Source organism: Gorilla gorilla, chromosome 4, assembly GCF_029281585.2.
Source record: "Gorilla gorilla gorilla isolate KB3781 chromosome 4, NHGRI_mGorGor1-v2.1_pri, whole genome shotgun sequence".
Taxonomy (NCBI): Eukaryota; Metazoa; Chordata; class Mammalia; order Primates; family Hominidae; genus Gorilla; species Gorilla gorilla.
Genome location: NC_073228.2, coordinates 112829624 through 112847269, shown reverse-complemented (window position 1 = coordinate 112847269; position 17646 = coordinate 112829624). Strand labels below are relative to the sequence as shown.

Genomic DNA, 17646 nt, shown 5'->3' with positions numbered 1-17646 from the left:
ATATTGGCAACATAATGTGGATGCAAATGAGTCAATTCTCCTTAATTTAATATTCTTTTAAAAACTATTATCTACTCTGAATAATTAACAACCATGCTAAAAACTAGTTAATCTAAAACATGTACAATTCCTTTCAAATTATAATATCTGGTTTTAGCCACTACCACAAAAGTATAGCTGAAAAGTATTAGTGGGCCAAAAATTGTAAGCTGCTAGGGTAGCATATATATATATATATATTTTTTTTTTTTTTAACACACGCACTTGATTTTAAAATACATAAAATAAGAAGTCATTTTATACTGGCAAATGCTACAGGGTAACCATTTCATTGGATTTTGTAATAGTTAAATACTTTCTTGATCAAGATCAATTTCAAAATGGTAGAAACAAAAGTTCTGAGAAAGTTGGCAAACGGATAATTGAATAATAGAGTTTCAACAGAGACTTCAGCTGAAGCAGAGTAGACTTTGTTTGGATAAGGGCAAAATTTCATCAGAGGGCTATGAAAGTAGGATAGACTTGAAACCATGTCCCTAAAGAGTTAAGAAAAAGAACCTCAATACAGTAATGACCAACAAAAATTCTTGAGTTTGCAGGATAGCACGTAAAAAAAGAAACAACTTGCTCAATCACTGAAACTCCCGTTGTTTATAAAAGAACTAGCTGAAATTGGTTAGAACAAATAGGGCTGACTGGCATCTGTGCAGAAACAAGCTTGCTAACATCACAGCCTGAATTTCCACTGCATGGTTCAGACTAACTCCCCCTGGATTTGCACATATGAACCATGAGATTGCATGAAGAGATAACTGTGTGTGGCCAAGGACTTTCCAGGCCTCCCATTTCCCCTTCCACCAATCACTTAGTAATTTCAGAATCTACCCCCTCAACCTTTTCTAATAAAACTATTGCTTTGAAATCATTAAGAGTTGACGTTTAATAGTAAGCTTTTCTTTTCTCAAAGACCTGGTGTCACAGTATTGGCTTCTAGCACATTGGGCAGTGAGCCCCTTCTACTTGATAATGCATTCACCTATAGGACTCCAAACATGAACTAAAAATAAACTAGATTACCTCAAATGCCTGTCTGTCCCAATTATTTCTATTACCAAATCTTATTCTTTATTATCTTATCAACAGTTATAAATTCACTCATCTTTGAAAACTGCTGTATACTTTCCTAAGAGAATGAAAAAGGTAACTTTGGAGAAAGATAAAAAATTTATGCATGTTTTGTACATGTACAACTAAACCAAGGATAGCTATAAAAATGTATATAATGTATATATATAATGTATATAATGTATATACTTAAATGTATATATAAGCTATACAGTTGAAGAAGAAATCTGAGGTTCTGAGAAATGAAACCTAACAGTTGAGAAAACAGAAGCAAGCAGTACTTTCTAAGGAGGGTAGGACAGATATAATTATCTACTTAAATGTATATGTGAGCTGTACAGTATATGTATATAATACATTAATATTTTTATTATAAGCACAGTATTGCATATATACATATATGTATATGTATGTGTGATGAAAGCAAAATATCTTAACATTTTAAGAACTTGAATAATACTGCTTTTTAACACCGGGTTTGACTATGATTGCTGAATTGATCTGCAGACTATCACAAAAGCACAAACTTTTGGATTCCATATTGTAAAAGTGCTTACCCCTACTATTTCAGTAAATCACAATTTAAGATGTCTTCAAACTTACATTTTAATAAATCATTTACATAATAAATACATATTTTGATTACTTTAAATAACTCACTTGGCTTCTTGTAAAAATTTTATTTTCAATTCCTGAGGAAGATCTTCCTTACATGTTTTAACAGCAACAGAAGTTTTATCCTTTAATGTGCCCTTATATACTTCACCAAAATTTCCCTGAAAATAGAAATACATTCATTGTCTTGGGTAAATGACAGCATGTGTATCTTTGCCAAATACAAGGAAAGGTACCAAAGAGGAGGAGGTGCTTACCTACATGTCAATATCACCAGTGATGAACTAATTTCTATCAGACATATGAACTTCTAACTTTACTCTATGGCTAGGACATATTTTGGTATAAAATGCCTGATTTGGCCAGGCGTGGTGGCTCATGCCTGTAATCCCAGCACTTTGGGAGGCTGAGGTGGGCGGATCACGAGATCAGGAGATCGAGACCATCCTTGCTAACACAGTGAAACCCCGTCTCTACTAAAAAAATACAAAAAAATTAGCTGAGCATGGTGGCGGGCGCCTGTAGTCCCAGATACTTGGGAGGCTGAGGCAGGAGAATGGCATGAACCCGGGAGGCAGGGCTTGCAGTGAACGGAGATTGCGCCACTGCACTCCAGCCTGGGCAACAGAGCAAGACTCTGTCTCCAAAAAAAAAAAAAAAGGCCTGATTTATAGTGTATTTATTTTAGAAGAGATGACATTTTGAAATCTATTTTTTAAAATTAAATCCAAAACATTACTGAGAAGATAAACAAGACTAACACACTAGCACAACAGCTATTCTTGAGTATTCTCTTAGGTTTTTTTACACTGCATATGTATTTTTTTACATAGCTATAATCATATTATGCAAAATTTTTTTTCTTTTTTTTTCTGAGACAGAGTCTCACTCTGTTGCCAGGTTGGAGTGCAGCAGCACAATCTCGGCTCACTGCAACCTCCGCCTCCCAGGTTCAAGCAATTCTCCTGTCTCAGCCTCCCGAGTAGCTGGGACTACAGGCGCACACCACCACACCCAGTTAATTTTTGTATTTTTAGTAGAGATGCGGTTTCAGCATGTTGGCCAGGATGGTCTCGATCTCTTGACCTCGTGATCCGCCTGCCTTGGCCTCCCAAAATGCTGGGATTATAGGTGTGAGCCACCACACCCGGCATATGCAAACATTTTATAACAAACTTTAATGCTATTGTTGAGCAAGAAGTAACTCAACTAGAAGCCTACTATACTTACTGAGTTTTAGAGCACTAAGATGAATGTAACTCTTAATATTTGAAGTTCACAAGTTAAAATTTATTAAAATATTTTTAACAAGTCTTATATTCAATTTTTACTATTTAATCTAATAGTCAACTCAAATATTTATAAAACAATGATCAATCATGTTTTCATAAAAAATATACTTAAACAGTAAACATTCGTGATAAATTTTAAAAAGGAAAATTTGAGCTTCACATCTGTTATTCTCAAGAGATTGTCTTTTACCCACAATTGTCAGATTATTTATTACATCAGAGGTAGAGCTGAGAGAAGATATTAATTTACATGATTACTGCTGGGCCTCCACTTACCTAAAGCACTTACGATTCAGCTTGTCTAAAATTTACTGTTTTATTAATCAAAAGATTCTTCCCGGCTATATTACTTTTTTCAGTTACTAGAACCATCATTTGCCTTGTAAGCATTCAGACCCTACCTCCATAATACTTTTTGTCTTATTCCTTGCATCTCAGAAAGGTTACCCTGATTCATGATCTCAATTCTGTTACCTAAGCTGATCTCATCTTCAGTCCCTCACTTCTCCAATCCACCTACAACAGCACTGCCAAATTAATCTTTGCTAGAGAAAACTTTGATTATACTACTGCTTTGCTCAATATCCATCCTTCAATTACTATCACTTTCTTGGCCTCTATATAGCTCCACATTATAACCCCAACTGTTACATGTGTTCTGAACTCAAATACATAGTGATCCCTAAATACGTGTCATGCCTTTTCTACATTTTTCCCTCTGTGGAAAACGCCCACCTCCAATCAGAAGCTGATACTTCGTCTTTAAATCCATTTCTTATGCCCCTTGTTCATGAAGACTTTCTTGATTTTCCCAAAATTATGTCTCCTGTCCCTGAATACATATATCCTCATTGCCCTTTGTGTCTTTCTAATGGTTTCTGCCTTATTTTAAGAGGTACTGACACGTACTAGGCATTTGAAAAATTTAAACATTAATTTAGCAACCACTATCCAGAGAATGTCAACTTTATCAACGATGGTCAGGGGGACAGTCTTCAGACACTGAGAAATGACTATGCTTTCCCAGACCACCTCTTCTCTATCCAAAGAGGTGAGGAGCAAGCTCAGGACACTCATCACTCTGTATCATTCAATCTTCATTCAACGCAAACCTTTGCTTTAAAGGGGAGGTGAGGGACTGAATATAAGATCAGCTTAGGTGACAGAATTGAGATTCTGAATCAGGGTAACCTTTCTAAGATGCAAGGGGTGAGACAAAAAGTCATGAAGCATGACTTCATCTCTGCTGCTGCCCTTCAGTCCCTGAGGACAAATCTTATGCCCCTTGACTGTGTTTATGTCAGTCAGTGTAAGATGACCCTGGTCCTTGGTTAATCTTCATTTCTCCCTCTCCAGCCCCCTCAGATTCAGCATACTTCTATTTGATCCCTCTTTCTCATCTATCTCCGACTCGCATAGTGCCTTCTGGAATTCATGGCCCATCATCATCAAAATTATATTTTCAATCTATTCTTTGATCATTTCCTTTAACTTCCTGTTCTAACAAAATCCTGGCTCTCACTTGAGAAGACTCAAATGGTGGATGAACTTCCTTTTGCCATCTAAACTTAAGTGATGACTTATTTTCCCCACATATAATCCTACTATTGCCCTGCAGATAGAACACAGTGTTCTATTACCTACTTATCACTGGCTTTAAACCATTATCTCTCCCACATTCCTGAAACTCTCAGCTTTGAAAATTTGTTACTCAATTATATTACCCACTATTCCTCACTCCAGCTGTCATTTACTGAATTTGAAAATATTTTGTTTATTGGCAATTTGAGCTGTTGGGTAACTGTCAGTCTACCCAGTGTCCTAATTCTTTGTAATTTCGATAGACATTTAAAGGACCTTCCAACAATTCAAACTCTCAGTTTCTTGAACATCTCTCCTCCAATTACCTTGCACTCCAATCTATTTTCTAGGGTCATACTTTAAACTCTGCCATACCAATAATTCAAATGCTGTATAACATCTATCTCATTCATTTCAACTTCTGGTTGGCTTCTATCTTTCTAGCTTACTTCCTCTTCTTTTTTGAATACTTATCCAGACTTCAAAAGTCCTTTGACCTTATAGGAACTGCCAATCTTTCGGTTCTATCACTTTTTACGTCATTCTTTTATTATATTCTCCTCCTTCTGTGTTCCACCTTAAATTCCATGGTCAATAATTGTAACTGCCTTCCCATACACTCTCAGTTTATTTGCTCCTCTGCTAATCTGTAAAACTCCCTTAGCAAATCTACAAGTCTGATTAAATCCAAAACTCTGCGTATTCTGCATCTATAAAGCTAATATGGCTGGAGAAAAACCATAATCGTGCTGACTGATTTAACTTTAAATTCATGAACACAAACCCTTAGGGGGCCCTTAATGCTACTCAATAATCATATTATATTTCTTTAGACCATTCACACTCCCAGTTTTCTGGATGACTGCTTCTCTTCTATTCTATTCTCAAATCTCCCATCCTCATTCTTAGCTGATGCTTTTGCTTCCTACTTCATTTCAAGAATTGAAGCAATATAAAGAGAACTTTGGGCTCTTGTCCCTATAATGACCCACCTACCAATTTTCCTCGCTGTTATAAAAAGTGAACTACTGTGTTTCTATTAAAGTCAATCCTCCATTGTGAACTAAATTGCATCCCCTCTTACCTACTCAAGGATGACGCTCTAGCAATGTTCATCCCTCTGTCTTAAATGATGAATTTTCACTAGATCATTCCCAACTGCAAACTAGTATGCTATTATTTTTCTCAAGTTAAACAGTAACAGTGACAAAGCACAAATCATTCTCTTGAAACTATCACCCCATATCTCTGATTTCTTTTGCAGCAAAACTTCAAAGAATTACATCCTTGCTATCGCTAATTCTCTCCTCCCGTTCCTCTCAAATCCATTCCAAACTGGCTTTCACCTAAAGCATTCCAAGGAAACTGCTCAGCCAAGTCATCAGTGATCTTCTCATTGCTAAATCCCATCTTGTTTGGCTTTTCAGCATCATCTGACACCACTGATCACTCTCTTCCTTGGTATATACTTTCTCTTCTTGTCTTCCAAGGCATCATATCTCCTGGTTTTCTGCCTCCTACTTGGCTGCTCTTTTCAACCTCCTTTGGGGATTGCTTCTCTTATCTCCACCTCTTAATGTTCAAGTGAGCAAGGCTCAACCCTTGATCCTCTTCTCTTCTTCATCTAGACTCACTCCACTGTTGAATCCACCTAACTGTGGTAAGTACCAGCTATATACTAACAACTACCAGATTTGTACTTTTGACTCAGACCTCTTTTCTCTAACTCCAGACTTAATACCCAATAGTTTCCATCATCCCCACTTGGAAGTTTCATAGAAAAACTCAATACATCCAAAACTGAACACCTCTTCTCATTCCCTGAAATCTTTTACACTTAGGACTGAAATCTTTCTCTAATACCCCACATACAGAGTCCATCAGGATATTCAATTGGTTCAATTTCAAAAGTACATCCAGAACTCACTACTTCACATCACCTCCATTGCTATCATTTTAACCTAGCATCATCTTTTAGTCAGGTAAGTTCAACTGCCTCCTAACCTTCCAAGTTGTCAGCCTATTTTCACAACTCCCAGAGTAACTTTTTAAAAAAGATCATGCCATTCCTCCTCTCAAAATTGCCCACCAGCTCGCCATTTCATTCATGATCAAAGCCAAAGTTACACAATGACTTACAAGGTCAATGTAATTTATACCCTCATCACCTAACAGACTTCCTCTCCTATCACATTCCCTCTTGCTTACTGTTACAATGAAAATGCTTCCCTTGCTCTTCAGACAAATTTTGCATTGGCTGTTTACTCTGCGTAGACCCCTCTTCCCTCAGATGTCCATGTGGCTAAATTTCCCACCTCCTTCAAGTCTTTATTCAAAAGTAAACATAATAAGGTTTATCTGGATTTCCTACTAAAAACAGCAACTACAACTAGTAACCCTTCCAATCCCTCTATTTTTCACAGGACTTAGCACCCTCTAACATTATAAAATTTACCTATTTATTATGCTTATTGTTTATCTTCTCCTCCTAGAAAGAATATTAAGCTCCGTAAGAGGAAGGATTTCTGGCTACTTGCTCATTGAAACTGTAAAACATGCCTAGAAGAGTGCCTTGCACATAGCAGGCATTCAAAAAACACTGGATGACTGAATATTTGTTGAATACCAACTATCGACTATAGCTGCATCTGATACTGTATATCAAGTACAGTCTACTAAAAATATACTGCTGAATACAAAAAAAAAAACCTCAGCGTTCCTGCCATTACCTTATATTACAACTTAACTCCAAAGTCTCTAACAATAGGAATCATGCCTAATTGTCTTAATTAGCCATGTACTCTTAAGCAGTATACTGTAAACGATTATTTAAAACAGGCAGTGAAAAATGTTAAATAACCATTTTCTTGTACTTAAAACTACTGGATGAAATTAAGCTACACACTGCCTCAAAGTCACAGTCTTTTATTTAAAATAAATTCATTAAGACTGACATATTACTTGTCGTTGAGAAAAAAATTATTCTTTGAAATAGTCTAAGGAGATAAATTCCTCCTAATACTTTATAGCATAAACTAAACACAAAAATAGAAATATTTCTCTTTAACTAAAAATATTTTTTTCATAGTACTAAAAATCTGTCCTTCTAAACATATTCTGCCTTTATTTCAGTAAATGGTTTAGTCTTATAATTTATTATTTAATTGTATCATGGAAATTAATCTTTGTAATATTTTTTGGCCCAGTCACTGCTACCGAGTTACCTACAGCAAGGGAAAGAAGAAATATTTCCTTAAGGATGAGGAAATAAACCCCGAGGAAATAACATATGAGTCACTGCTTTTAGCTTGAGGTTCTTTAGAATTTACTTACTAAATATGCCAATAAAAATCTGCTTTCCAATAACAATTTGATGCTTTGGGAAAGGTATTTTAAAATAATAAATGATAAGAATCCTGCAAACTATGTTACTTCAACAGAGATTTACTTTCTCAGAGATTTTTTAAAAATAGGGGAAAATAGTCAATTCATCAAGTTTACATTTGAATCAAAAAAGTAATGAGTAATCATTTCTTCATCTAAAATGCTGAGTCTTAATTAAGTTCAGTACTGATCACTCATATGTATGTTAGCTTTTCCTAAATATATAGATTTTAAACTATTTTTTGTATCACACCATAAGCTAAAATGAATTCACATTTTTATATATTAATGGAAATAATCACTAATTAAGTCACTGACAAAAAAGTGAATACTTACTCATTGGAACTCAATTATAAATAAAAGTTATTAATAAATTTTCAAATAGTCCATTTGGCTAATTCTCAAGTATCTGCCATTATTGTTAAATAACATATACTTGACTACGGCCTATGAGTTCAAAGAAACTTCCAACTACGTTGGAAGAAAAGGGACTTTTATTATATATAGTTGCTTTTTCTGATTAATAGAACTAGTTATAAAATTAATATTTATATTGAAACAAGTGTCTTGTCCACATTTTTAGATTGAAATATGCCCAGTGTTGTTACATACTGTAATTCTATATACAATCCTGAAATCCCAACAGGCAGTATTTCATTTTTTTCTAAACTATCACATGTAACCAGAAACAAAAAGAACAAGACTATTAGGTATTTATTTAAACTTTTATTATCTCACTGTTTCTTTTCAAATCTCTGTTCACTAGTTTTGACTTTACTGCACACTGAAGTAAAATCATTATGATTTTTAGTCCTTCCAGGGGAAAACACACATATAATATTCTTAAACGTTAAGAATCATCCTTAAATCTTTCAAAGACTTTCACACATCTATTTCAGTGAGCATCACAATATTGAGAAGATATAGCATTGTGTTCTAGTTAATGTGTAATGTGCCTTGTGGCAATATAAGAAAAGCTTTGAGGAAAATGAAAAAATCTGCAGTCTTCACAATCAATATAGAGACTTCTGGTTATTTAGCTCAGTTGATTACATACCTTGCCCAGTAATTCTCCCAATATGACATCTTCATGACTGAGAATCCATTTCTTGTCCTACAGCAAAGAATAAGAACAGTTGTTTAGTACAATCAAGGGTACACTTCTTGAAGTTGCATTTGAGCCAGTGGAAAGTCGACCTAAAGGGATATTTCATTCAGACCATTCAATCAACAGCACACTGAGAAGTTATAACCCCAAGATGCTGTAAAACAAATTTAAGAAACGGTACTACACAATAGGATATTAAAGTCTACATTACATCCAAATTCTATCAGAAATCTCAGCCTTCGAAATGATACTATCCCTGTAATTAGAGCACAGCATGTACTTTCCACCAACCATAAAGTTTATGTTATGCTATTATTTGTCATTTCAAAAAGCTGTCATAAGTACATGAGGGAGTTTGATTTTACAATGTAAAATTTTCAGTTCTCATTTAATCTTAGAAATTGTTTTTCTACTCAAATCATATTACTAAGAGCTAATTTTTCCACATATAAATGGGCCATGAGTTATAGCTGTCTATGACACTTCATATAGTCCCATATCTTTCCCAAGTAATCTCCTGTGGTATAATAAAGCAACAAACACCAATTACAATATCACTAGGGTGCATAAGGCCAGTGATGCAAACATATCATTGAAAGAGAGCATCCCATTATCTGATCTCAAGAACCGATTACTAGAGGATATTTTATCATCTAAAAAAGGCTCAACTATGAAATCCCACAATACCATAATGTAAGAAAAAATACGGTTTTAAATGAAGAAAGGAAAAAGGAAAAAAGTAAGAGAAAAGGAAGGGAGGAATAAAAAGGAAAGAAAGAGAGGAAGGGAAGAAAAAAAGGAGGGGAGTAGGAAGGAAGAGTTGGAGGAAGAGTATCCTGGTCGATATATTTTATTTATGAGTTAGGTTTCTTATTAATGTTAGAGTGTAGTTTTCCCCTCATTACAAAGACAGATGGAAATGTAATGATGATCTATGAGTTGTAACAAGTAATCAGACATCTTGAAGTAAAAATTCACCCTAACTATGAATTTAAAATGTCCTGGACAGTTATTTGAAGTGCTTTACCTTCTGAAATACCATGTGGCAAACACTCAACCAACACTCTCTGTTAGGTCAACAAAGGGACAACACTGATTTTTAAAATGCAATAGTTTTTATGCATAGTTTTTTCACCTAAATATAAAGTTAATGCTATAAAGATCCTGGAAGAAAACTTAGGAGGATAACGTCATGATCAAGTGGGTAAGCGAAGGTTTCTTAGAGAAGCACAAAAAAACACTAACTATAAAAAAGAAATGAAAATTGGACCTCATCAAAATTGAAAACATTTATTCAAAAGCATCATTTAAAAAATGAAAAGACAAACTACGACCTGGGAGAACATTTTTGCAATACTGAATTTCTATCTGATAAAGCATTTGTATGAAGAACATATACAAAACTCGTATCTCAACAACAAAACAAAGAACCCAGCTCAAGAAATTGTGTAAAAAAAGTTCAGAAAAGATGATGAACAAATAGCCAGTAAGAATATCAGAGACACTTAACATCATTAGTCACCAGTGATATACAAATACAAATCACAATAAGACGGTACTTCATTACTTCGTACCCATTAAGATACTAAAATTAAAAAGATTAACAAATCAACAGATTGTGAGGGTGTGGAGCAACTGTAATCCTTATGTATCGCTGGTGAAAATGCAAAAGCATTTTTTTTCCCAACGCAGAAAAAGCATTTTTGCGTTTGGGAAAATAATTTGGAAGTTTCTCATAAAGTTAAACATACACATCCTATGACTCAAATTGCTCTCCTAGGAATTAACCAAAGATAAATGAAAACATACCCATAAAAAGATTCATCAAAAAATGCTGGAAGCAGCTCTATTTGTAATAGCCAAAAACTAGAAACAACTCATATGTCCATCAAAAAGAAAACTGATAAACACATTTTGGTACATTCAGGCAACTGACTATTCGGCAATAAAAAAGAACTTACTACAGATGCATACAACAGAGCACTTGCAAATCATTTTGCTGAGTTAATAAATCTAGACAAACTTTACATACATAGATACTAATTCCATTCACATAAAATTCTAGAGAAGGACAATCTATAATGCTAGGTATCAGAGAAGTGATTGCTTGGGGCAGGAGTTGAGAAAGACTGACTGCAAAAGGGAAAGAAGCAACTTTGCAGGGGGGTTATAAAAATGTTCAATTCCTGGCCAAAATGGTGAAACCCCATCTCTACTAAAAATACAAAAATTAGCTGGGTGTGGTGGCACACACTTGCAGTCCTACCTACTTGGGAGGCTGAGGCAGGAGAATCGCTTGAACCCGGGAAGCAGAGGTTGCAGTGAGCCAAGATTGCGCCACTGCACTCCAGCCTGATGACAGAGCGAGACTCCATAAAAAAAAAAAAAAAAAAAAGTTCAATTTCTTGGTGTTTCATTGAACTATATATTTAAAACCTGTGGAAAATTTTATTTTATATAAATTACACATCCATAAAGTTCATTTTTTAATAAAAAATAAAAGAGCTGTACTTTCCATTTGATTAGCAGTTCTGGGGTTTAATTCTCCACCCCAAACCCTATATATAAGCAAATGTTATTCTTCTAAGAGTGCCATCTGGCAGTCAGGAAAGTTATTTTAAAGTTGCAAACTGATTCTTGGACAGCTTTTCCACTTTAGACAATGATAACCTAGGCAGTTCAGCCCAATCCTTGTAGTGCAAACCACTGAAAAAAAAGGTTGAAATGTAGAAACAAAAACACAAAAAGAAAAAACAACCAAACAAAGAAAACCCCTAAATATCCATTTAAAGGCACTGGAGAGCTAGTAAAACAGTGAAGTATTGACAGACTAAAGCTAGGTTAAGAAAAGAAGCCATGTCAAGGATTTATGGGCTACTTTTACCCTTGAATGCACATGGTCATTGTGAAAGCAGAAGCCAATAGGTTAAAAAATACAAAGAGAGTTCAGGGCCTGCAAGCAGAAGAGGCTCTGATAAAATACCCCGGGCTTTTAATAAACCCCAAACATACCACACTGTGGTAGAAAAAGTAACCTCGAAATGAAAAGAAGTAAGCCTACCTTCTAAACATGTCCATCATGGATTGAACCAAATTAGGGATTGGCAAACTAAGTCTGCAGACCAAACTGGCTCACTGCCTGTCATATCAAAGTTGAATTTCAGTGTCCTTAGATAATTGATCAATAGATCTACAGAAATTATCCAGTCTAAGTTATAGACAGAAAAAAAAAAAAAAGAACAGTAGAGAACAGAATGTTGGTCAGCAGAAACAGGAGGTGTGAGGGGTTGAGGAATGGAGATAAGTTGACCAAATGGTACAAAGTCTCAGTTAGATGGGAGGAGTAAGTTTCCAAGATCTATTGCACAGCAAAGTGACCATGGTTAATAATAATGTATTTCTATTTCAAAATTGCTACAAAAAGCTCCAGATTTTAAATGATCTCACTACCAAAAATAAGTTATGTGAAGTGATGGATATGTTAGTTAGCTTGATATAATCATTCCACAATATATACATATATCAAAACATCACATTGTACTCATACCCATAAATATATACAATTATTATTTGTTAATTAAAAGTAAAAATTTAAATAATAAAAAAGACATGTGACTCAGTCTGTAAGAGGCAGGGATAAATGCCCGAGGAGAATTCAGTGACTATTTTGAGCAGAATTTGTGGAGAGTCTGCAGAAGTGTTGATAGAGAGGCAAACTCCCAATCTGTTAAATTGGATAAAGACGGGGTAGAACTACCAACCCTCTCCCCCTTAGGTATTAAATGGAATATTCCTAAGAAGGCTGCTAAGTGGCTGAGAAAGACATTCAATTTCAGTTATATGATGATGCTAAAGCTTTACTTACGCCTCTGAAATGGTTTCAGAGGGCAAGTCAAAAGTAAATTAGGGAACATGGACATTGAGTAACGCAGAGTTGGAGAATGGGGAGTTGCTGAAGAAGCCTGGAACTCTGCATTTGCTTTTATTTTTACTGACTTTTCTCCTTCTCCCCTTCTATCCAAAGGAAAGAAAAGTCACACTCAGAAGATATGGCCAAAGACAGCTGCAGCTTGCTCCTTAACAACTGCTCCAGAGCTGGTTTCTCCTAAAGTGATTATACTACATATTTCTGGTCTCTATCTTTGCTCTGTTTTTTGTAAAGGGACAAGCAGACTTTTTGCAACCTTCTCAAATATAGAGAAAAAAAACAGAAAAAATGGAAGCAGACTGCCTCTTAGTCTCTTCCAAGAAATAGGAATAGTAGCTTTATCAGTCCACAGGTTAATGAATGAAAATAAAAGTTGTAATTAAGTATAAATCATCAATAGAAATAAGGCAAAGACATAAAAGATGTATTACAATAGGAATGAATAGAGGTGACAGAGTTATATTTAACATTTCATTTGCTTGCAAGTGATCTGTGACCATACAGAAAAATCTACAGACCTGTGTTCAAAACTAATGGTTAAATTTCCCTGATCTTGAAGCTACAACATATTGACTTAGACTCCTGACTTGTTAATATTTGGATTCTATTCTTTATGTTAATTCCTGAGTATTAATGTATCATGATTATGGTAAAAGAAAAATATCCACTTTTCCTATTTATCAATTCTCTTATTCTAGAGATATTCTGGAGATATAAATTATGCACTTTGGTAATCACTGTAAGATATGGGCTACATATAAAGATTGTGGTGGCCTTATAAACCCATGAAATCACAGTGTACCTTCTAATTGCCTAAGCAAATAATACTTATTTTTATTAATTGATTCGTGAGTGACACTGAGAAAAGAAGAAATGAATGAGATGGATTAACTGCCCTTCTGGGGAGTTGGCTGACGCTACTGAATCTAGTTCTAATAACTTGTGGATGTGAGGTAGCTGACTGTCCCTGTCTTAGTTTGGGTTCTCTCAGAAGCAGACCCTGAGACAAGGATTCAAATGCAAGTAGTAGTTAATTTGAGAAGCACAAGGAACAGAAGGAAAAAGAGATGTAATACAGGAAACTGGGGGCAACCAATAAGGTAAGCTATTACCTGTTGAGTGAAAGAATGAGGCACAGGGAGGAAATGTAAGTGTGTTCAGTGAAGGGTAGGAGTTGGGCAAGAATACCTGTGTAAAAGAAACATAGTTTCTTTTCTAACCTATGATTAGTGGTTGTCACAGTCCCACCAACATTAGCTCTCTTCTCTCTAACATCTCTAAAGAGTTTATTTTTCTACTTCGCTGCCAACAAACTTTCTCTCAGTCTGCCATGCAGCAGTCTCTCTGGCATAGCCCACAGAAGCCACCACTCCTATGGGACTCAGTATTAACTATGCTGGTAGAGAAGGGGTGTAAGTCTAGGAATATGAACCTGGAATTTTAAGATAGAACTGTCAGTATATAAGGATATATTCCATTAGACTCATGTAAAATGGTAGTTATGCTCCATACATTGCATATGTTATAGATACATTTAAGCATTGCTAGCACCGCTTCTCCAGGAAAGTTCATCTCCAAACAGATGAGTTAAAGATAAACTTAGATTACACTCTGTTCAAAATGTCATTTCAAGTGTCACATGAGTAATATAAGTGATGATAAAGGATTTCAGAGGAAAAGGAAGCCATATTGTGCTAGAAAAGTCAGAAGAAGTCTCAAAAAACAGGTAGTATTTGAGATAAGTCTTGAACATGGATATGATTCTGATATGCTAAACGGAGAAAATAACTTTGGCAAAAGCATAGAAAGAAGTAGAAATCTTCTAGATAGAGTGAATACACAAGAAGAGTGAAGGCAAAGAGTTCTTAAAGGGGAGCAATGTTCAGTGAAAAACTAGAAATGTACTTTCTAACCAGGCCATGGAGAGCTTGAACAAGGAATCAAGTATTCACTTAATCTTATAGACCAGAGGTCTCCAAATACTCTTTACTGTGTAAGCCTTTAATTTTTTTAAAAATGTGAGCATTTGTTCTACTATACAAATATATAATGTATATTATCCAGCATCCAAACAAACAATTAAAATACTATGGTCATTGGACAAGTTCTAGAAGCATAATTCTCCCTGCTCCTTTCCACAGGAAAGTATTATAGCTATAAACCCTGGACATAATTCAAGAGGCAAACAAGGAACTCTGAAAGATGGTATGAGAAGGGTGAATTGGTTTGGGACTCCTGGAATGGGAGAACAGAATAGTGGCAGGACGTCTTCCATCCTACCGCCACAACAGAAGGCAGTTTGACTCCCAACATAGCCATAGAAGGCGGCTCAGTTAGGCCTATTCCTCCCCTGGATTATATGAGAGTCCTCAAAACGACCAAATGAGCCCAGTACCACCTGCAAGGGGATTGACTGGAGATCCAACTAACAATAAGCAGCTAAGGGAAGACTCCCTTTCCCAGCTGGCCTAAGACTGCTTTGCCCCACCAAGAAATACTGGGATGGCCCACAAGTAACAGGAAGATAGATCCCAGCCAAATGAGCGAACAAGCCTAAGAGGCCTCTTTGTTTCTGTGGGCCTGTTATCTCACTTCCCAACTGAGAAATAACAAGGCAGCTCAGTTGCATTGGCAAGAGAAGCACTGCCACAAAAAAAGACCTATCCTGGGAAGTCTCTTTGTCTCCATGCACTGAGACTCCTATCTCCCTTGCCAGAGATGACAGGGCAGCATGCCTAACGGGAGAAAGAATCCCACCACAATAAGGCCCCAGCCCAGAAGTACTCTGTTCCCCAGAGGCAGGAGAAGTCTACCAAACAATCCCATAGGCCTAAGATGCCCTTCCTCAGTGAAACACCTGGCAGCCCAGACTTGGGGAATTCCCTCTACTCCTAGAGGCAGCATTAAAATGAACAAGTTAGAAGGAAGCCCAGTGGCACCAGATAAACCAACAAAACAAAATAACACCAAAAAAGCTCTAAAAATTGCACTGTCATTGAAACCATTTAAAGCAGGCCAGGCCCTACCTGTTAAACCTAAACAAGGTAACTACCTGCAAAAATGAAAGATTTAAATGGGACCCAAGATGTCCTAACATAATAGATTATATGTCTAAGGTACAATTAAAAATCATCCATCACATCAAGAGCCAAGAAAATCACAATCTGAATGAGAAAAGACAGTCAACCAACAGTGGGATGGATCAGATGTTGGGATTATCTGACGAGGATTTTAATGCTGCCAGAAAAATGCACAACAATCACTAACAAATTCCCTTGAAAAATATGAAAACACATAGATTATCTCAGCCATAGAAACAGAAGTTATTAAAAAAAGAACCAAATAAAAAGTATATAACTAAAAATTACAAAGGAAATTTTAAAAACTCACTGAATGGGCTCAATAGCAAAGTGAAGATAAGAGAGGCTAATCACTGAACTTGAGGACAGATCAACAGATTACCCAATTTGAACAACAAAGAGAAAATAGATTGGGTGAAAAAAAATGAACAGAACCTTAGGAACCTGTAAGGCAAGCAATCCCACATTTGTATAATCTGAGATAAAAGGAGAGGAGAAAGAGTAGGGCTGAAAGAATACTTAAAGAAATAATGACTGAAACTTCTCAAATTTGGCGAAAGACACAAATCTACAAACAAGAAGCTGACAGGACCTGAAATAGGATAAACACAAATAAATTCAAGCCAAGATTCATCATAATCAAACTTCTGACAAGGAAAGACAAAGAGTCTTGAAAGCAGCCAGAGAGAAATGACTTTACCTACAGGGTATACCAATTCACAGAAGGCAGACTTCTCTTCTGAAACCACCCAGTTCGGACAAAAGTAGCACAGTATCCTTTCAGTGTTGAAAGAAAGTAACTGTCAACTGTAAATAGTAAATGTGGTAAAACCATCTTTCAAGAATGAATGGAAAATAAGGCTGGGCACAGTGGCTCACCCTAGCACTTTGGGAGGCCGAGGCAGGAGGATTGCTTCAGGCCAAGAGATCTAAACCAGCTTGGGAAACAAAGTGGGACTCTGTCTCTAATTAAAAAAAAAAAAAAAGAACAATGAATAGAAAATAAAGACATTTTCAGATAAAGAAAGCCTTAGGAGATATACCTAATACTAGATGACGAGTTAGTGGGAGCAGCACACCAGCATGGCACATGTATACATATATAACTAACTTGCACATTGTGTACATGTACTCTAAAACTTAAATAATAAAAAAAAAAAAGGTAACAGGAAGAAAAAAAAAAAAAAGCCTAAAAGGACGTAGGTAAAACCAAAACTAAACAGAGTTCTACCTTAACTTTCACAATAACTCTGTGAGGAAAGTTTAACAAAGTAGGTCTGTTTCATTCAGTTTCTGCTTATCTCTATAATCTTGACGACCTTTGGTGAAAATGAGAACTAAACTACCAGAACGTTCAAAAGTTACTGAGTAATGTTAGTCCATAATGACTGAAGTGGCAGGTCAAGAAGAACTAGGCTGTTAGCATGCTTAAAGTAAACATAAATATCCATTCTATGCAAATGGTGCCTGGTTTGGGGTCCTCACCATGGCTGGTCATGTTAACAGGTATGTGATCAGCCCCTGGTAAGAACT

General features: G+C 35.8%; 1 protein-coding gene across 8 annotated transcripts in view; it reads right to left on the bottom strand.

The window, feature by feature from the left end:
• Positions 1-17646, bottom strand: part of FER (FER tyrosine kinase) — a 448497-nt gene that overhangs the window by 150918 nt on the left and 279933 nt on the right. For all 8 annotated transcript variants that reach the window (XM_055387411.2, XM_055387413.2, XM_055387409.2 and 5 more), the window contains 2 exons: positions 9055-9111; positions 1786-1901 (listed from right to left, as the gene is read on the bottom strand). In XM_055387411.2, the coding sequence (XP_055243386.1) occupies positions 1786-1901; positions 9055-9111 (173 nt within the window). The remainder of the gene's footprint in view (positions 1-1785; positions 1902-9054; positions 9112-17646) is intronic.